General features: G+C 37.7%; 2 protein-coding genes and 1 long non-coding RNA gene across 5 annotated transcripts in view; all 3 read right to left on the bottom strand.

Moving 5' to 3' along the window:
* Window positions 1-492, bottom strand: part of aprt (adenine phosphoribosyltransferase) — a 4113-nt gene extending 3621 nt beyond the window's left edge. Inside the window, exon 1 of the mRNA XM_041239797.1 lies at window positions 109-492. Coding sequence (XP_041095731.1) covers window positions 109-200 — 92 coding nt within the window. The 5' untranslated portion in view covers window positions 201-492. The remainder of the gene's footprint in view (window positions 1-108) is intronic.
* Window positions 493-1786: 1294 nt separating this feature from the next.
* Window positions 1787-10085, bottom strand: LOC121307601. The gene is made up of 3 exons (XR_005948370.1): window positions 8895-10085; window positions 2998-3101; window positions 1787-2432 (listed from the first exon to the last, which is right to left on the bottom strand). It is a non-coding gene; the product is annotated as an uncharacterized LOC121307601 (long non-coding RNA).
* Window positions 10086-11496: 1411 nt separating this feature from the next.
* On the bottom strand, window positions 11497-21878 carry LOC121307600 (N-acetylgalactosamine-6-sulfatase-like). 3 transcript variants are annotated; one of them, XM_041239798.1, is made up of 6 exons: window positions 21317-21878; window positions 14338-14440; window positions 13782-13838; window positions 13437-13503; window positions 13275-13334; window positions 11497-12958 (listed from the first exon to the last, which is right to left on the bottom strand). In XM_041239798.1, exons 2-6 carry the CDS (start codon window positions 14418-14420, stop codon window positions 12932-12934), a joined length of 294 nt encoding a protein of 97 aa, XP_041095732.1. In that variant the 5' UTR covers window positions 14421-14440; window positions 21317-21878; the 3' UTR covers window positions 11497-12931. The 3 variants fall into 3 exon arrangements, 1 of the variants encoding a protein (XP_041095732.1); XR_005948368.1 differs by lacking the exons at window positions 11497-12958; window positions 13275-13334; window positions 13437-13503; window positions 13782-13838; window positions 14338-14440 and adding an exon at window positions 20073-20380 and having other exon boundaries at window positions 21262-21878; XR_005948369.1 differs by lacking the exons at window positions 11497-12958; window positions 13275-13334; window positions 13437-13503; window positions 13782-13838; window positions 14338-14440 and adding an exon at window positions 20073-20380.
* Between the last annotated feature and the right edge of the window lie 28 nt (window positions 21879-21906).

Below are 21906 nucleotides of genomic sequence, written 5' to 3'. Positions count from 1 at the left end.
TTAAGTTTACAATACTGTTATTTTACGTTTTGTTTTGTGATTTTTGAAAAAATTATTTTAAACTCCCAGCGATTTTCCTCACACATGTAATGTCAATAGGTTTCTTACTTGAATACGATTCCTTTGGACGGAAAGTCAGGAAACGATCTGATTCTTCGGACAATGCGTTCTAATTTCTTTACCCTTGTTTCACCTTCCATTTTTTATAATTTCCTTTATTTTTGTTTGAGCAAATATGTTGTATTAGTATACTGAACTCGGCTTCTTCTCTATGGGAACTTCCGCTAAGATGCTCGCAGAGGGTTATGGGATCAAACAGATCACCAGATACACTTTTTCTATTAAGTGTCAATAAACTGTAAAATTAAGCTGATGTCATCTAAATTAAAACATATAAACAACTTGTGAAATCTGTTTTACTATTGCCCAGAACCAACACAGTCCTTTTGCATTCCCTTACAAGAAACATACAGCTTTTTATGTTTGCAGTTGATACAGTAATTATACAACTATAAAAAAAAAATATATAAGATATACAAATTAAAAATTAAAAACTTGTCATTCTAGTATTGTACATAAGAAAAAAAAAAACTGCTTACAGTACACCCGGTAGAAATTCCCAAAGATCATAGCTTTTACAGGCAAAATGTTATAAAGAATAAAATGTCATAAATATAAAGAAACAAAATTCTCAATGTGCCCCTGTGTATAAACTATATAGAGAGAAAGCATACATTATAATTTCGTCAACTATATTCTACTATATATAACAGAAATATCTACGGTATAATAGCTGGTTCAGCAACATTTATTGTGAAAGGAAGTCTGTAATTTCCCTTCCGTGGGATTTTGAACCAATGACGAGAGCGCTTGGGAGATCACCTGACACAGGACAGTGTGAAGCCACTGGGAGCGTTGACAGCGATCACTCTGCGCAGATTCTGCGCAGAATCTGACCAATTTAGCCAATGGGTTGGCTAATTTCGTCAGATTCTGCGCAGAATGATCTTCGTGAACGCATCCACTATGTATCAGCTAAGTAAATGTTCCACGTGTCAGAGACATTCACTGGTTGGCAAGTAGTACCGCACGTAACTATACACGCATTAGGAAAAAACGTGGCTCTGAAGATACAACCTTTAATGTTAAATATTGTTATTGCAGATTCCCAGTTCTGAGGTAAAAGTGAAGAACCAACACAGTCCTTTTGCATTCCCTTACAAGAAAATTCATGCATACCATAGTATAAAAATCGATAACCATTACCAAACACATAAAATGATACAACTCATTACTGTAGACTCCTATTACATAGCATGGTTCAGTGGGATTACAAACATTACTGTAGCATTTTAATAAATAATAATAATAAATAATACTGTCAGTTAATAAATGAATAACATTTGGGGAAACAATACATAAGTAAACACAGAACATAACATAACATATTACAGATATTCCAGAATGTATCGTCTTTATTCACAGCTTCTATGACTTGTTGAAAAACTATGAAACAAACCCAAAGGCCTTTTGCCACAATGCCATGACATGCCAGCCAGTGATTGATGAAGTCCAAGGGAGAAAGCAATAGCATGGTGAAAAACGTTTTTGAATTGCCTGTACACATTTAAACATTTCACACAAAACATGTACAGAAAGTGTCAAAAGAGCTATAACAAGTATGATTTTGAAACTTCTAGAATATTTTGATGAAACACACAAATATTAGGAATTAGTAGACAATGTAGGGGGGCACACTGAATTATTTATTATTTTAATAATTATTTATTATTATTATATAATTTTTTTTTATTTATTATTTATTTATTTATTTATTAAAATATGAAACAGTAATTTACCAAATGTCAATGATCACTGGACAAGGACAACCTACAGCTTTTTTATGTTTGAAATTGATACAATAATTATACAACTATAAAAAATATATGATATATACAAATCAAAAATTAAAAACTTCAGTTGTCATTCTAGTATTGTACATAAGAAAAAAAAAATTGCTTACAGTACACCCGGTAGAAATTCCTGAAGATCATAGCTTTTACAGGCAAAATGTTATACACCTTGGTTCATAAATATAACGAAACAAAATTCTCAATTTGCCCCTGTGTATAAACTTTGTTTCTACCATTATTTTACAAGCTGGTTTACAGCATTATATGCATAAAGCAGAATAACTTTTTTAAAAAAAACAAATGAAAGGTTTCATCATATTCAAAAGAACTGTTCCCAAGACATACAGATACTTCCAAGACTAATGAAATTGAAGAGAAGACATTGGCAGTGCAGAAACCACTGTGAGAGTCCAGCGTGCTGACAGCTGATTATCAGTGTGGCCACTCACACTTCCTGGGACTGGCCTCTGGACCTCTGAGACACTTTCCCAGGTTCTTACAGCCCACAGGATTCCAGTTCTGTCGAGAGAAAGTCACAGAACACAAATATGCCATATTTTGTGAAATTGATGCATCAGTCATTGATGAAAGTTTAAGTTTAAAAATACTTTAAACAAAAGGTTGACAAAGTCTTTATTCATGGCATAATGGGTTTCAGGAGCCTGGTTTTTAATGGGATAAATGTCCTTTCACCATCACTTAGGAAGGGTTTGAAAATCAAGAGCCACTTGAGGGCAGTGTTATGCTGTAATAAAATGCATTTATCTGGAAGAGGGCAAGTGTTTCTATTCATCAAGTTCAATACAATAGAAATTTAGAAACCAGTCTTTTCTGTTTTGTCTTGTCTTCACGATTGATCAAAATTCTGTTTGTACTATACAGTACTACAGAGTACAATATGTATCGAATGCTACCATACAATGTACAAACAAAATAAAAAATAAACAAAAACTGCCTGATATTAGACAATACATTCCTTATGATTAGCCCAGTCAGTTCCTGGTCAAATATTTTCACTTGGGAGGTTTGAGAAGTACTATTGGTTTTACACTCTTACTGGGAGAATCAATCTTACTGTTCTTACCATGGCTGTTGAGCTGTGGCATTCCTGGAACCAGCTCCTTCCTGTGCTTCTCCACCACTGGGGAGATCTGCTTCAACTCAACCTAGTACTCAGCACTGCTGACACTGGAACAGCAAGGAAACAAACTAGCAGAGTTAAAGCAAACTGTCGCTGATGCACAAAAAGCAGTAGCATTTATCGCCCACGTGTTGCCTTGTAGGTGCTGTGGTCACACAAGAGCTCTCTGGTAACAAAGCAGGGAAAATCAATCAGGATTAATTGTTTTGTCATAATTTGTGTTCCTGAAAGCAGGGTCTGTAACAGTTACCCTACACTAGGGCTGTCTAACGCATGGCTCCTTAGCCATTTAAAGATAACTGAGCTCCACAGAATGGCTCTTTTGATTAGGTGAGGGCTGGGAAATGCATTTTGTTAGTTAAAAAACAAAAACAATACTGAAGATTTTTGTGTTTTGTTATGGCTTGTTAAAAAACTCCCTGGTCACTGGTATTACTCATATATTCAAAAAGGTTGCTCTGTCTTACATTATCTTAATATAAAACTAACTAAAGCAACAGAAAAATAATCCCAAATGATCATAGCAGCAGATGGTTCACTACGTGTTCTCAATTATGTGTTAAAGACACTAGTGAGCACCTCTGAGATTTATTAGCTTTATTAGATTTATTTGGCAAAATGCAGAGCCGACATGCATTACACTTGCACTTCACTCAGCAGGACCTGTAGATTTAAGTGGGGGGGGGGAATTCGAAAAATGAAATCACAGCAGAGCAATTACTCTGAATCATAATGTGAATGCTGGCAGCACCTGTGTCCGCCCACCGCCCCCCCCCCTCCACACACACTCCGAGCTCTGATTGGCCTCTTGGGAGAGGGGTGTGCATGTGTGAGGTGAAGTGTCAATTAGGGTAATAACCTGAGGCACTGTCCACCTCACACCTCCGAATAAACTCCAGTTCTCCAGGGAGCCACTGAACTTACACCTCACAATAACACCTACTTACCCTCTTCACACATCCACTCACTGCTGTAACACCTTTTTTTTAGGTTATTTTTCCTTATTATTTTTTTAACTCTTTGTCAACCAGCTACAGTGCCAGTGGAATAGTAAACACTGTATCGGGTTACCTGGTAACCCGAATTAAAACACTGCACAGTAGGTTTAACTTCAAAAACACTCAATCATAGGCATAGCTTATAAAAGAGACAAAGTCAAGTAGACAAATGTTTCAGCTAGAGCCTCGTTGAAGGCAATTCCCTTTTTAATCTCTGCTTTGCTTGCTAAATTGTGTGTCATATCAGTTAAAATCATTTCTGGGGAATGTGGACGGTGAAGGTTAGCTTTCTGATAAATAAAGTAGCAAACAGACACCAAGGAATCTAGAACAACAAGGTAAAATTAGAAATCACACACTAACAACTCACTTCAACTTACTCTCCAGTCCAAGGTCGTGAATGTTGCTTGTTTTATTTATTTATTTAATTTTTGGTTATTATTTGAAAACCCCTCCTCCACTATAGAAATTGTAAACAGGTAGGAATAATAAAAAATACAAAAGCAATCTTGTGATTTTTAATCTATAACACCCAAAGGGAGTGCAGGGAGAAAATTTCAGCTCAGGTTTGCAACTTGACTGACTACACAGACACACACATATATCACAAATAGAGGGAATGGCGATCTGGCCTTGACTCTCTCTCTTTCTCTCCTGGAAATTAAGCGATTCAATGATTTGGTGAAGGCTACTGATTGCGGGTAAAATGCTTGTCTGCAGCAAATGAGGCTTCAGTGTGCATTAGCAACCGGCAGTGTGTGTGTGACTGGAGGACGCACTATACCAAGAAAAAAAAAAAAAAGACAGCAATTTAAATAAAAGCAAAATGAAAATGTATTACCTACAGTATTATGCCATTTGGGGAGTGGGGTAAGTTGTTGATTGATAGCAATATAGGAACAATTAATTGTTTTACCTTTTGATGTTAAGATAAGTTGTACTGTATAATTAGTTAGGGATGAAAAACATTATATTTTAGTGCCATTTTTTGTTTAAAATGTATATTTTTAAAAAATATATGGATTTCTTTAAACATAAATTGACAAAAATCAAGCATAAGGCATGGTTCTGATTTTAAAATTGAACAGATTTGGTCAGAGAATTTGAGTGTTTGGGGACATGGTTTTCTTGGGTGCACATCTACTAGCCCTAGGAACCAGCACGGGACACCTTCAGAGTAGACAATGAGAAAGTGCTGCTGCCTTGCTGGGTAGCCGGCAGGCCTGCGCGTCCCTATTAGCAGCAGGTTTGACAGTGAGCGGAGCGTGAACAGTGTGTCAGCAGGCTGGTTAATGGGTGAGCCACCAGGGGCTTGCAGTAAATTAGCTCAGGTGGGACTTGGAAAATGGGTTTGAAGTAACATGACGTTGCGGTCACCCCTGCTGAGAGAAGCAGCTGAGCATACAAGCGCATACCACCACCTGGCGGTTTCTCCCACTACTGCAAAACACCTAACACACTTGAAACAAACCATGCTTTATTCGCAGTATCAGTATGGTTGACATCACCTTAATTACCCGAGGCACCTTTTGGAATTCCCTTAAACTGCAAAGTAAACTGAAAACATTAACACCATAATCTCAGCCATTTACTGGTATTCTCTTCATCAACCTTTTCCCTAAAAAAATGCCAATGGACAAAATAAAGTTTTGTTATGAATAGAAACCATTTATTAGTTGGATTTTTGTAGCTTATATATTAACAATTAAGCAGTATAGCACGGCAAGGTTGTGTGTATGTATTATATTGAAGCTGGTACAGAATGAAAAATGCAGCAGATCAACTGTACGAATAGTTTAAAAGACTTGAGCACATGGTGAAACCAACCCAGTTCTTGCACTCAAATTCAGCAAATTAAACAGCAGGGCTGCAGTATAGTTTAGGCTGTGACTCAAAGTCGTTTGTCTTGGACAGGAGCTACTGGTAAATGCCTGTGATTCGCAATCACTCAGAGATGCGCTTAATAAGCCAGGGTCTGATTGAGAGAATTGATTTCAACTATACCGACAAGCTCCTTCAGGAAAATAGATCAGCGTTGATCCCACTGATTCGCTCATCCCCACTTAAGAAGCACAGACTACAGAGATAACTGCACTGTAGCTAAAAGAAAGCCTCACAGAATTCTGATCAGGTGTTTCGTGGCGCTGTGGGTCAATGCAAAAGCCTTTCAGCTTTGGAGGTCTGAGTTTAAATTCTTCTGGATCGTGAAGCCCCCTGGGGACAGTCATCACAAAGAGCCCATACAATTTACCAAGAACTTGAGACTGAGACTAAACTGCTCGTCTTACCCTCCAAGGAAGTGAACAATCAATTGTTTGAGTAATATCTGACTTAAACCATATAAATGCCGCGGACACTGCAATAACTTATAAGAGGACAGTATTATGGTATGAATATGTGAAAAACCAAAACCCTGAGTTTACCTAAATGAATTACATGTTAGTACAATACGACTAGTACTGACTTATTGCCAGTTTGCAACAAACCTATTCCCCAGGGAAATAATTAATAACTTGTGTTGAGAAAGCTGGTGGAACCTAGTGCACAGCAGCGTATTGCCAAAAACAAACAAACAACAGGAATCCTTATCCATGCCAGATCACTAGCTAGTGCTGGTTATTACTTATGTCTATGGAAGGCAACTAGAACTGAAAAACATATTTCATTGTCATCCTGCACGATGATCAGTAGTGGGAAACAGTCCTTCAGGAAAGCTGCTCAAACTTCCAACGCTCTGTTGACCGAACAAATCAGTCAGGCTTGCTGATGAGTTCTAGTGAAAATTGGTGGGTGTCCATCTGCACCATGAAAACTCGCCTCACACCAATATAAAAGCCCACAATCTTATATGCAATGGGATATAGCATTTTCCAAAAATTCCTGAGGACAATTTACCATGGAGAAAATGTTGCAGTTTATGCTTTTACTACGCTTTACCACAGTTTTAACAATAATTTCATAATGCAGAACCACAAGTCAAAACTGTACCTCCACCCCACCCTCTGTTCCTAAATCACTGTCTGCTGAGCTGGGCAGCAATCAACCTCTAATGTGCTAACTGTCTGGAAAGATGGTGATTAAGAGGCAGAGACTTTTTTTCTTTTTTCGAAAGCCAATTCCAAGTTCTCCACCATCCAGGTAACGCATAGGCAATCAGACGACATTATTTGTGAAGTTCCATTTGAGCTCACATTAACTGATAAGGAAAGGCTTTATTGATCCGGGAGCCCTCTAAGAGAGGGCAATTTACACGGATGACTGGGCGTAAAAAACAATCCTGGATTTAAAGGGGGAAAAAAAGACAGACAGCCTCACCTTATTTTCTGAAAATACACATCTGAAGCATTAACTTTGCATTCTGAGCTGTGATGCTGAGGAGACTACACAGCCTGCATTCTAGCAGCGATCTACTCAATGTATTTCCATTTAGTGCAAAAAGATGCACTTGCAAATGTTCTTTTTTTTGTGCTGCTTAATTCTTTGGTACTTACGTTTCTCCTGTGGAATTGCTTGAGGAGGCATGCATCAGCATAGATTACAAACCTCGCATCAGAAACTAAAACCAGTCAGAAACTAAAACCATACAAATTACCTCCACAATGGGGGATATACACAAGAAAACAACAGAAATGGGGCTTGATCTATTGACTCTCAGAATACTGCTGTGCACTGAGCATGAAGCCAATATGTGTTTATCATCCGGAAAAAGAAAAAAGTCATTATGATGTTAAAAACAAAGGCAAATCCTACCCTGTCCTGGAAATCTAATGTTTTTGAAAAAAATCCTATTAAACCAGTAGCTGGTAAGTATTACAGAACCATTAATAATATCAACATCTGTCCAACCACAGTATGATTTTAAAAACAAAACTAGAGCAATAAGCAGACCACATATTGCTGTTATACTGAACACATATCATTAAAATAGTCCATTTACAAACCCTATCCCTCTGTGGTTTAATTAAAAAGGCACTATCGAGGCTGTAAGAACTGTAAATAAAAAAATTAAAATCAGACATTTGTTATTTCCTGGCAGTACAGCTCAGCTATAAATTACCTTGGGATTTTTCATTTGAAAAGTGTGTCTAGCACTTACAGCAAATTCAGACAACACAGTCTTGCATTAACCACATAACCCACAATGCAAGTGATAATGGAACAGACAGAGACAGCATTTATGAAACATGGTAGATTAGTAACATTTATAGCCCCACAGCAAAGACAGAAAGACATTATTGGGGTCAGTAAGTTGCTACATGTCCAATAGCGTGCCTTGTACAGCCCCATCCTCACTGCCATCATCTCGTTGCCACGATAATAGAAGATGGGTCTGTTGGGTGTTTAATGGGATTAGTGACTGGATTCCTCATTTAACCTGATAGGTTTATTAAAATAACCCTGACCAGACGTTCTCTGGACTGTGCGGAAAACCTTTCTCGATGGGGGTGGTGACCGTGTTTCACACCAAGTTTCTTTTGCACAGCCAATAACACAGTCTGAGGGCACATCGGGTGGGAAAGACAATTACAAAGGGCAACAAGCATATTTTCCTTTATAACAATATCCTGTCTCAGTCAATGAAGACTGCTAATGATCACAGTGCTGGATCCATAAACGTCCTAAAACTTAAACCTGCTTTATCAAAGGTATTTAGGGATGTTAATAAAACAATCAATAAACCACCCCTGGAAAGGGGGGGGGGGGGGGGATGATACCAGCAGAAAGATCATAGACTGCATCAGGATCTGCAGTTCAGATAATTATTAGACCACCCCAGGGCGTGTATCCACCCTATTGAATAAAGCCCAGTTCAGCATGGAGAGCTCCAGCCCAGGGACTCACCGGTCAATGATGCAGTTCTCCAGAAGGACGAGGATCAGGTCCAGGCCATCAAGTTCCCTGTCAGTTGAAGGCTGCAGTCCGGCTAGAGACAGGCTGGTGGTGAACAGGTCCATCACACTGCCCCACTGGTAGCTGACCTACAATGAATACTAACCATCATAATAGTACTACTACTAGTACTAATACAATACTATACTAATACATAACAATAAGTATGTAACAAACTGTTACAGATACAAAATGGAGTTCTCATTAAAAGTAGATGAACATGACTTAAATCAATAACATGCGTGTAACTGACAGCCACCTCTTTGTATATCCAGATTTTGATACACTCAATAAGTAGTGCTAAAGAAGGCCCTGATCAAGTTTTATCACAATAGCATGAGCAGTTATATCAAACTCTCGAGTGGGATGTCTGTACGAAGCCTTCACCAGTATCTCGGTTGCATACTGTACAGCATTGATAAAGTAGCATTCCTCTTCTGCACCACTGGATAAACCTTTAATCGTATACAGTAACAAGTGGTTTCTCTTCATCTTGAATAATTGTGATCAAATCTCAATGGGAGGATGTAAACAAACCGGGAAGTCAAAAAAGTCTGCTTTCTTATAGTAAAATTCAAGGCAAAACTAGGAATGTAGTAATGTAGCACTAGAAAAGATTATAGTACACTGCAGCTTTAAAAAAATACCCAATACAAGAGCAGTCATTAATCCAGTGTCTTGATTATGTTTTTAACCAGTCTTCTCTATAATCTTTGCTCCCAGGTTTATTATAAACCACACGAATGTCTCTGTAAATTAAAATAAATAAATAAATTAAAAGAAGCAAAGAAATGTAGTTGTTTTTTATCACAGTTCCCCAGCCCCGGAGAAGCTTTTTTTATTTATCAACTTTGAACTATTTTCAGATAAAATGGCATTTTTTCGCTGTCATCCTTGATCTTTCATTCCATTCTCTCCTGAGCAATCCTTTGAGGGAAGAGGTGCTCGCACAATCAGATAGCCCTATCTGCACCCAACAGGCACTGCTCTATCGGCAGCCAGCACACCACCAGCCAGATGCAAATGAATTCTTTTTCTCCTCCAGTCATTGCGCAACTAAGGGACCTGCAACACATTCCTTTATCTGCGCTTTACAGCTTTTTAAAATAGGGGTAAAAATAAATAATAAAATCAAAGAGGATATTTAATTAATAAAGATGTTCTACAAATTGTGGGGGTGGGTGGGTGGGAAGGATTTTTTAGTTTGTAAAAACTTTGGAAACCATGAAAATACATTCTTTTTTTTTTCAGGTTTATTTTTTTATTTTTGAATAAACCTTTTTGGAAGCTATCATAAGGAGCAGACCTGCTATCCCTGTCTAATTTATTCTAACTGTCTCTCAGGAGATAAACCCAATAAAAGGGATTGTGACGCTGGCTTTGGGCGATAGCAAACCCCTCCCCCCTTCCTATTCTTATACCAAGGGAATGCAAACCGCACATTCCAATCTCTTGGTAACCTCCTTTTGTATGGAAGAGGGTATAGTCTGTATCTTTTACGCCTTTCCCAGTTACGTGACTATGGAAAAAAAAATCACATGTAAGACTTTATTAGTCAGAGTAGATTTAGCAGGGTCCTATTCTCAGTACCTACCTGGTCATTTCAGTAACGTACCTGAACTCCAGGACTGGGTGCAGCACTAGAAGGAGTGTCAAACCCTCTTACCTCCCCTGAAGGAACCTAGTTAGAATGCAAGTGTACCAAGTTCTGGATCCACTCAAGCAAAGCAAAAAAAAAAAAAAAAAAAAAAAAAACTACTGGCATTGATGTAATCATGTCATTGGGCACAATCTGAACAATTGGATTTGCATAAATCTGATGTTAAATAAATATTTTGAGTTGTTCCCTTTCAATTCAATTCTAATAAGCTTTCTTAACTTTAAGTAAATTCTGAAAGTACTATATACAATACAGCAGCTCTTTCCTTTAGGGTGGTCTGCACTATTACAGTTCCCCAGTTTTCAATGTACCAGATAATGTGTGCAGTACAGAGGAGATATTCGGCTGTGACATTCGCCTAGCCCCCAGTAAACCAGGCTGTGACTGCATGGATTAAATGGGGTTCCAACTGGAAAAGAACTCTAGTAACAAAAGCATGAAGACTTCAATATGAGCAGACAAACATTCAGATAATTTTCAAAGTGACTAAAACATATTAAGAATGGAATATTAAAACTACTCAAGGATAAGGGAGCAGTGATAATTACTCAATTGTAGGAAAGCATGTTAAAATATCCAGATGAGGCAACCACCCCTTAATGCACACTACATTTTGGTTGCCTTCCATAAATGTGTAAATTTTGGAAGCAACTGTGAGATGAGAACACAATCACAGTAAAATTAGAGAATGGCAAATGTTATTCCTTAAGTAGAGAGACCTAGCCATTGCATCTACAACTTTCTGCATGGATGTACTGTGTTCTGCCCTAGTCCATTCTGTGCATGGCATATTTAGCTATAGCAGCCCTTATTACAGCTCTATCCAGTCTCTGCAAACACACAAACAGATTAGATGCTTAGACTTTCACCCCCCCCCCCCCCCCCCCCTTCTCATCCAATTCTAAATTGCTATCAGCTCCGAGCACACCCGAGAGATATCTGCCTGGGGGTAGGGCTTAATTCACCCACTGACTCAGTGAGGCACCCAGACCTGGAAAATCCTCCTACAGTGCAAGCTGGTGTGAGGGCTACTGATAATACAATTAAAAGTAATTTGCAGAATGTACTGGCTTAGTGGATAAAAAAAAAAAAAAAATCATCAGAAATAAAAAACCCTTTTGACTTGAAAGGGTTCCAGTAGGACAGGTGTGACTGGCTGTTCTTCTGGGTGGCCCGTGGTGGGATGCCATTCGAGTCTCGAGACCCAACAGTTTCAAACTTTTTCATGGAAGACCCCCTATATCCCCCCTTTTGGGGACTTTTTGGGGACTCACTGCAAAACTTTCTTATTAAAATCTTACATATATTTGACTAATGTCTATTTAGGGATACTTTGAAAACTTAATCAATTCAAAGACAAACAACTCTTTTTCCATGTCTTCAACGATCAAATGAGTTTGGATTTGTACAATTTTATCTCTGGGTAATGTGGGCCCCCATATGGTACATTGTATCTCTTAATGTTCCCATTTGGGGGAAGCTGCATATGCTGATTTTTGCATTAGACACCAGCCTGGCATAGGTGTAAATGGCGGTAGTACCATTATTTGAAATATGCAAGAAGGTATATAATAATTGTTGGTAGGTGGTGCTTACAATAAGGACTAGAGAGGGGTGTTTATAATTCTTTTTGGAGACCCTGTAGAATTATTTAAACTAGCTTGAAGTACAATACAATATGGACTAAAAGCTCTTAGAGGCTCACCTAGAGTCTTAAATCACAGTACAGTAAACTTGGAATTAGTGATTTGTTCATAGTAGTTATCATAATCTGTACTATACTAAAAATGCTTTGTCTTGTCTTTGTTATATACTGTATATGTGATCCTTACATGTCAGTGAAAAATCAGAAAACAAACCTTTTGCTAAAACATACCAAGACGACTGTAAATGCTTTACACACTCATCACATAATTATAATATTCACATTTGCTTTCTACAGCTCCAGTCAGCATGCACTTCATTATGAGAATATGGATCGATTACAGGTCAGTGTTTCAGCGTTTATAACAGTATATAACAGTAATTTAGGGACCCACACATCCTAACCTTTGAACCCTGCTTGAACCAACATCTGTCTCATGCTACTAAAAACACCTGCAGGGCTGATATTTCCAGGGAAAAAACACCTTTCACGTGTAAAAAATGTGTTTAAACCATACTACACCATTCCCACTACAGAGTCACACACACACACTCAAGGGATTTGTGGATATCTCGCAAAGGGCCCGACATCAGGGCAGCACCATTATCTGATGTGAAAAACACAAAGGTGTTTTCTGCGATTCCCTGGGTTTGCAGCTCCTTCAGAATGAGCCCCACGCTGTGGTTAATTTCCATCAGTGCGTCTCTGTATCTGGGTAAAAAAATAAAAGTGTTACCAATCTCTTAAAGTGTCTTGTGTGTTCACTAAGTAGCACTTAAAGAAGTGCTAACCAAGATTTGAAAATGCTTTTTTAAATAGTATTAGCACTGGCAATATTATGATTAATACAATTTTCTTCTGTTGAAGATGCTTTGGTTCTTCGCTTTTCTTTACACTACAGTCTGAAACACGTGTATATTTTGTAGAGATTTTACCATTTTGTATACATTATTTGACACTCAACGCCCTCTCTGGCTTTTGCCAATTTTTCCAAAGCGTAGACTGGTGCACAGGTGGAATAGACTACCCCGTATATGAAGAATCGTTGATGGGAGGCGGCCTGTCTCCTAATATAGCTGAGAGTTTCCTGCCAATACAAAGAACAGTCAGTGGGACTGCTGGAACCCCAATCAAAATCCAAATAAAATGACTACTGTTTGCATTTAAATGTGGCTCTCAAAGAATTCACCTCTAGATGGAGCTGTGTAAGATTAGATTCCCCTGTTTTCCTATTAATCATGAAGTCTTCATAATACCTGCAAATGTTAAGAACAGCATGGTGATATTTCCAGACCTGCATGGTGGATTCTAATTAGAAGTTTCCATAGAATATAAGGAATCCCTTTATTGAACACGTTTTACTGTCTCTCAATTAGATTTTCTCAGTTAAAAACTTCAAGGACAGATAATCACAGCTTTAAAATCCAGTCTTTTGCTTAATTAGAAACACTGTTTCTTAAACCAACTACAGCAATGATACAATGCTATATGCAATGAGGTTCTCGTTTTCAAGGCATATTCTTTGCTATCTTACCTTCCCACCATTTCAGAGTTGTTGTACACTGGGATGTTTGGGGTTTCTTCTTTGCTGCTGCAAAGGCAAAAGTGACAGTTTGGAGCCCCGAACCACTTGTCAAAGCCGGGCTACATGGGGAGGTACTGCGGCCTGTACCCCAGGTGCTGAAGAGATTATGAAAATTAGCAATATTTACATATTCAAGCTCACAGTCATTTCAAATTGGGTGCCAAGTGCGATGTGATGCCAATAGATAATGTGCCAGCCTTTCATCTCTGGAGACCTGTCTTTAACTCTAACAGATTATGAGGGAAATGATCCTGGTGGTCTCAGTTTAGCACCAAGCTCACAGTAGCTAGTCCACATCACAAAACCACCACAACATTGAAAACAACTGTCAATAAACAGACATAAGGGAATTATATACCAGTGTAAAATGGAACAGTATAACGGAACACTGGAGATTAATGTGTCCTATTATATTTCATTCTACCTCCTGTACTGTTCAGACTATGAACATTAGATCTCTCCTAGATCTAACCTTTCATTCGCACAAAAAAAAAAAAAAGCTTACCATTTAGCAATGATCTTACAGATGTAGCCGGCTTTATTTAGCATTTCTGGAAGCAGAATCTCCTCCTTTGGGATCCCTCCCATGATCTGCTGGGGTGTGTAGGCTAGAAAGACATGTCACTGTTAGAATACTGTGCTGGAACACTTTGTATCTCTTGTATCGGTAGCAGTTTTTATTCTTCTTATAGCATAGATACCTTTGCCATATCCTGTGTTGTCTGTACTATAACAATATTTTTCATTTCAACATAATCATGACTCTCTTAATATTTTGATTCATACATCACGACCATATATCACCTGAGGAATACATTTCTCAACTTTTACTCAAGTGTTCCAGGGATAATTTCTCTTATATACAGTGTCATGTATCCTGACTATGCTCCCTCCTGTAACAAAGCTTTCAATCCGCACAATACAACACCCATTTCAATAAAAGCACCATCACTGTTGTAGAAGGGAACATGATCTGGATAGACAGCAATGTTTATAAGAGATATTCTCTTTCTCCTGGCAAACAGAGTGCAAGTTGAGAAATGTACTCCCCAGCTGAATTATGAACAGTGAGAATACAAATATCAAAAAAGATGGGATAATGTTGAACAATACATACATACAGGATACAGCAGCTTTTCTAGTAAACCCTGAAGGTTGTTTCTGAGGTACTTGTAATTATTGGTTACTGTATGAAATATAAAGCTTTTTATAAGTCTCACAGCAAACCAAACAATAAATAACAATTTCAAATAATGGGGCATCTATTCTCAAATCATTCACTCTACTATATTATTGAACATGAAAACCATCAGTTTATTTATAAAACTAGAACTGAAGTGTTTGCTGCTTCGCTTAAGGACTTTTAAGTCTCCTTCTCAATCTGTGACAATAAAATAGTTGTTTTGTTTTACCTTGCAGTGCATTAAGCCTGTTTTTATTTTTCTGTGAATAATGTTATTATTTTTTAAAATGAAAGATTATTAATAGATTGAATAAGAATAAGTACATGAGTTGCATTTACGGCGATAGACCCTATGATAATCTGAATTTATCTGGTATAAAAAGGAATACACTCCATTAACTGCAAAGAACTCTCACTGTTTCTCGCGTGACCATTGGTGCTGTTGAATCTATTCCTGATTGGCAGACGACCGGGTAGCAGTGCAGCTCTGGCTGTACAAAAAACAACAACATAAACAAGAAACCTCAACTGCAATATTCAACCCACCAGGGGACACTACTTGCTATGTAAAAATTTTAGGTCAATTAAAAATGGATTGAAATTTTAAATGAGAACTGATACCTGACTCAATAATCACAGTTTTCTACCACCGGGAGTCTAAAACCTAGGTGGATCATGTATGTTTAATTGAGGATTCAGGGAGACTGAAAATATTTGAATACTGTAAATTTAAGATCCATTAGCTGGCATACATCAGGGTTTATAGTAGGCTTGCATCAAACAGATATCATGGATTTAGTCTTATTTGCTTAAATATTAATTAGAAAAAAAGAAAGAACCCCAATGGCAGATCTAAATTTACATACTGACTTTATTCAAATTCCCAAATTGGGTCTAATTAGCATATTTCAATAGGGCATTATCCTAATTAGCATAATGAGTATTTCCATACCCCCTTGCAGATAGGGTTTACATTTTTTGAATTATTCATTGAAATATGAGAAAAAGGATTTCAGAAGACCACAGTCCCCATGTAATTACTGTTACTGGTCCCTGATTACCCATAATGCTAAACTGCTGTAAAAAAAACAAACCAAAAAAAACAAACAAAATAAATACTTAATACTCAACAAATAGCCTACTTGTACCTAGTTTTAAAATTTTTTGCATATGAAATGTGTTTGTTTTCTTGTTATTCAGTAGCTTTATATGGTTTGTTGTACTAGTGAAGCTGGTTAGAGCAATAGAATACCTGTTGTTGTTTGAACCAGTATAGCAAGAAAACAATGTGCTAGCCATACATTGTGAATGCACTGGGAAAACCAAGCTGTGTGGTCATTTCTTTGAGTGTGGCAGGTATCAGATATTCAAATTGTGTACAGTATTTGTATTTTACACTGATATGTCAACCACAGGTGGAGAGCAAAGAGCCTTGCTGAGTAGAAACTGGGAAAGAACATTCCCTCTACAGCCATTCAGGTGCTACAGTCTCTTGAGCCAGCCTGCCCAGTTGAAAAAAAGCACTACCAGTTCTGTACATTTTTTAGGACTAGGATAAAATGCTATATTTGAATTGTCTTCACCGCCAAAGAATTTACTTACATCTTTAATGAGGGACATTACTGAGTAAATGCGAACTACAAGATTTCCTTATTTTATGCTATTCCAAGTAACTTCTTATATTTCAGACGTACAAAAAAAAAAAAAAAAAAAAAAAAAAAAATCTACTTACGTCATCCATAAGCATAATAATAATGTTTTAGAGTCGAGCCATTGCTCAATACCTTGATGTACAGCTACATATACATCTGCAGATTACAATTAACCTACTCTGAATGAATTTAAAATCCATTGCAATTTGCTCAGTAGCGACTGAAGGGAAACCATGCGACAGGCTTCGGTTCGCTGTCAGAAAAGTGTGTTTTGGTCACACGGAAGGGCTATCACGTGAAAAGGGACGTTTAAACTCGAATGGTTTTTGTTAAGCAGTTTTGCGGGACGTGGTAACTGCCACGCAGTTTTTTTTAAACGTATTTATCTGTATTAAATTTGATTAAAAACAGTACTAGAAATATAAATCTTTAATGCAAGTATAACCGAAATAAAATAGCCAATATTATGACAATACTACCAGTGTATTTTAGTAGCAAAACCTCGTTAAGACAACTTAAAGTAGAGAGGATTCTTCCAGTTACTAACAGCGCGGTGTGGATGGCTGCCATCGCAAAAGCAGATCGTTCGCTGGGAATAAACTAGTGTAATCTGACTGTATTTGAATGTCTACACAAGTTATGCCTGTAGTACAGCAATCTTATTTGTTGGTTAAATCTCGATTTTGAATTACTTGGTGGTGTGACGAGCCAGCAGCTTGCGGTTGGGTGTAATCTCAGAGCTGTGTTTAATTGTTGTCTTGTTTATTGTCGAGCTAGTTATTATTATTATTATTATTATTATTATTATTATTATTATTATTATTATTATATTATATGAGTCCAAAGAGGTGTATACTGGGTCGATTCACATTACTTTTAGAGTTTGCTATGCAGCAGTAAGCTAACTTGAAGTACGGGAATTTGCTATTCTCCGCGAAAGCCTGCTTCTTCCATGTCCAGTGAAGCACAGCTCAGTAGATAAGATTTAAAACTGATCCAGAAATGTCAACTGACAGATTTATGCTGGGAAAATCCTTCGTAGTAAAACCAGGAATTGATGAAACTGTTGTGCAGTGGGTCATATTTCCATCCCTGGCTGTATAATTTGTAGCATACAGAGGAGATATAGTAACTGGTAAATGCAAGATTACATTTAATTGCACAGACGGCGATCATTTGGCACACTTTCACTCTTAACTCTTCTTACCCACGCTGAAGCTGAGTTGATTCCTGAAGGATCAAACCTACAGTATTGCTAACATATTTTGTCTTGTTATGCTCATGTTTTGAACTTAAGTTTTGGTCTGTGCAGCGCCTATGGATGTGCGCTCTACTGTTTTGCTTTGAGCGTTCTCGTTTCGTTTTCAGAATTATACTGCTTGAATAAAAGAAACCAATATTCGAAGGAAAGGACTGTGCATTTCTTTGCATCTGGGTCACATCAAGAAACAATACTCACTTTAGAATTAACTTCTTCACCATTGTACCAGTGCTTTTATGTATTACACATGTAAACACAATATGCTACAGACCACAAACCAGCAGTCATGTTTTACAATTTTTGGTAGGTTTGTGGTTTATTTTTTGTCCCAATGATTTTAATTTTTTTTTATAGAATTATCCTCTACATACAAAGCATCCCCACAGAGAAAGAGCTGAAGTTCCACTACACTGTCCACACCTCCCTGGATGTGGTGCAGCAGAAGATATTGGCTGTGGGGAAGGCACTTGTGGAGTGGACTCCTCAAACAGCGCTCCGAGACAATGAGATTCGCAGTGTGTTACATAGTTTTGTCAGCCATTCCTTTCCTCAACACCCAACTGTACATACTGCTTTAATATCATGTTCTTCTAAGCTTGTGAAAACCTGATACACAAGGAACCTCATTCAAAACAGTATACAGTACATTGGAACACAAATCCCAGCAGGTGGTTTTCTTGCAAAACTATTTATTGTCCTATAAAAACACTGCAGTGCAAATCTTGAAAGTAGTCTTGGACAAACTCTTCCACCCAATAAAATAACTCTTCCCCCCCCCCCCCCAAAGGGCAGTCTCACACAATTTAAGACCACTTTAAATGTTGTGCCCTTTCTTTCTCAATTTAAGATGTTTCGAAGGCTTCATAACTCATACACCGATGTGATCCCATTCAATCTAAGTAAATCTACAAGCAGCAAGGTTGTTGTTCCCATTTGCCATTTCCAACCTTCAATCTTATGCCATGTGTTTGGTCATGCATCAACAATGCCAGCATTTTTCTGTCAAACTTATTTTTAAATGTTAATATAGGTTGAGTATTCATTATTCAAATTATATACCAGTGCAATTGTATCTGTTCTGATTTCTCATTTCCAGGGCATTTGATAACATGGTTTCAGCCATGATGGTGCAAGTATGCTGATGAAAATAACTTCCATTATTTCCTCTAATCTTTGTACCGCCTGCATTAACATAGCCTAATTTAATTATGCTTCATTGATATTTTTATATATACAGTATATTTGTCTTTAGTGTACTCTAAAATAAAATGAACCAACTTTATACCTCCTACTGTGCAAGTCTGCAAATTGATTGCTAGGACATCAATAAAAATTTGACCAGTCTAATTTGTTGCCTTGTTTGCATTAATGAATGAAATCTACAGTTCAATATAAAAGCACACACATCCTATTAAACTGTTTGAATAAGTGAGGACTCCAGCAGATTTCCATTAACCAAGGTCTTTTAAATACTGTACCAGTGTGGTTTTATTGGGTCAGAGTTAAATATGAACAGATTGTTGTCAGCTGAAGAGATTCTTTAACAAAACCCACAGGTTAATTACATCAAGATCTTTCATATTATGACCACCAAAAGGAAATTTGTCCTAATAGACTAATGTCTCCATATTGAAAAGGGACTGACTGTTCTGAATTGTTAGAGTACTCTTCTCAGACATGGGAAAATCAATCTGGTCCCAAAAAAACACCTTTGCTGGAAAAAATGTGCATTTCAAATTAGTAATGCAATCGATAAATAGGTTACCTCTATGACTAGACACAAAACGATGACACATTCAAGGAACATGCAATAGTAGCCAATCACCACCTGGTATGGTAGCAAATTAAGGCACTGCGTTTTAAAATAGATCTAATTGTTTTCTCAATAAACAGAATTCCTGAAGCAAAAACAATTGTTCACTATTGATATGTATATTTTATTACAGAGTTACAATTTTTGTAATAAAACAGCCTTTAATATGGAATATATACAAAACGACAAAACATCTCTCATACAAACACAATTCATTACAGTACAGAAGCATGTTTAAACCAGCACTGGCTACACTGGTACCAGTTTGGACACCCACCCCCTACCCCCCCCCCCCCCCCCCCCCCCCCCCCCCAAAAAAAGAAATTCTATATGTACGATACGATGACATACGATTGTACAGCGATCTACAGAAGAAAAAAAAAAACGGAGTGCTACACTGCAAAAGAAAGCAGCCCCCAATCCCATTCTGCTAAAGAAACGGGTTAGATTGTGGTTGCTCCTGCAGACATGCCAAAAGATTAGTACCTCACATACAGTAGTTTTGAAAATGTACAACACAGTAACAAATTAACATCATAGCAATGTGATCTTCACATCCACATCTCTCCATTTTAATTTTAGTTCCCATTTTAATTTATTTAGTATGGAGAATACCAAGTCGGGATTCTTCCACCGCCCCTAAAATGACAAAAATGATAAATGATATACACTTTACTAGTACAGCACTTGCTTTTTGTAAAGATAACCATAGAAAATTAGTGATTTGCTTTATCAATATAACTTCAGAAATTAATTTAAATTCTATAGTAGCGCATCAGTCACGGATATGGATCCTCCAGGTAACCCTGTATGAACAAACGGACGTGCCATTTATTGTCACTAATTATCGAAGCTGGACCAAGATACAAGGAGGTTAAGCAAATTTTACCTAGGTCACACAGTAAAAAGGAATGCAGGTTATGCCACTCTCCAATTAGGGATTAGCTACCTTACATCACACACTATTGTACTGTCAAAAGGATGATACAGCAACCCAAATTCTGCCTTTGTACAATAAGGAGAATATAGCTCAACCTGCCAATGTGATGTAAATACACAAACATCTGTTGTATTTGTTTTATTAGTCAAAACAGTTAACATGAGGCGGTCAACTGTAATGAGATCATTTTAATGTATTCTAAAAACGACACTGTTATAGGTTTACAAATGCAGTAGAATTTTAAGGCCAGAAAAGGGGACAATAAAATGGTCTTGGAGAGCTGGTCGTAACTGAAGGAGATGATCATATTGTCACCAAATGAAGTGTCTAAATGGCATACTGGTCACAAGTTTCCTGTATATGCCTCAAATGTTATAAAATATAGTAAAAGGGTTGACAAGAACACTCCTATTGCATAGCAATTTGAGCAATTATGTTTTCTTGCACATGCCCAAAAGATCAGTTACAAAGCTCATGACAACAAGAAATTGCTAAAAACTGCTTTGCAAATTGGGGTTACCACCTTGCGAAGCGCTTTGAAAGACTTCTTTAAAAGCTGGTCAGGACCTGCAGGATTTACCTGTGTCCTTTTTCCTCATGTGGACACCCGAGCCCCCGATTGTGGCAATGCTGACCTGAAGGAGCGGCCCCGCTGTCTCGGCTGGTAGCCGCTGCTGTTGTATCTGGAGGAGCGGAAGCCCCGCCCCCTCAGGCGCCCGCCCCTTTGACTCCCCCGGTCGGTCGAGCTGATCCCAGGCATGTTTGTCCTTTTTGGGAGCACCTGCAAGACAAACCCCGACTGATTAAAACTTAAAAGCAAACAGGATCTCGTCGTGGGAAGGGGGGAAGTAAGAAAAGCAAGCTGTTGACCGTGTTTGAGATACCATGAAAATGTATTCTTACAGAACAATGGGCTGAGTAAACTGTTTCCACAAGTATAAAAACAGACTTCAAAAACAGTCACTGGTGGGCTTGTTTTATTAGAACGATGAGAACCCTTACAATTAAAAGTTGAGAAAATAGGAATGTTGGTAGGCTGTTGGCATTTGAGCTTTAAAAAAAAAAAAAAAAGATGGCTAGGAATAAAGAATGAAAAACCAGCCTCCACTACAGATACCCACTATGTCATCTATGCCAAAGAAATAAAATTTCTACCGAAAACGGCTAAAGGCAATTCCCTTTTATATCTTTCTTGCACAATACGTTTCGGATACATTTATTTATG

The sequence above is a fragment of the Polyodon spathula genome, chromosome 57 (genome assembly GCF_017654505.1).
Source record: "Polyodon spathula isolate WHYD16114869_AA chromosome 57, ASM1765450v1, whole genome shotgun sequence".
Lineage (NCBI taxonomy): Eukaryota > Metazoa > Chordata > Actinopteri > Acipenseriformes > Polyodontidae > Polyodon > Polyodon spathula.
The sequence above is the reverse complement of the archived record's forward strand: the minus strand, read 5'-3'. Positions and strand labels throughout refer to the sequence as shown.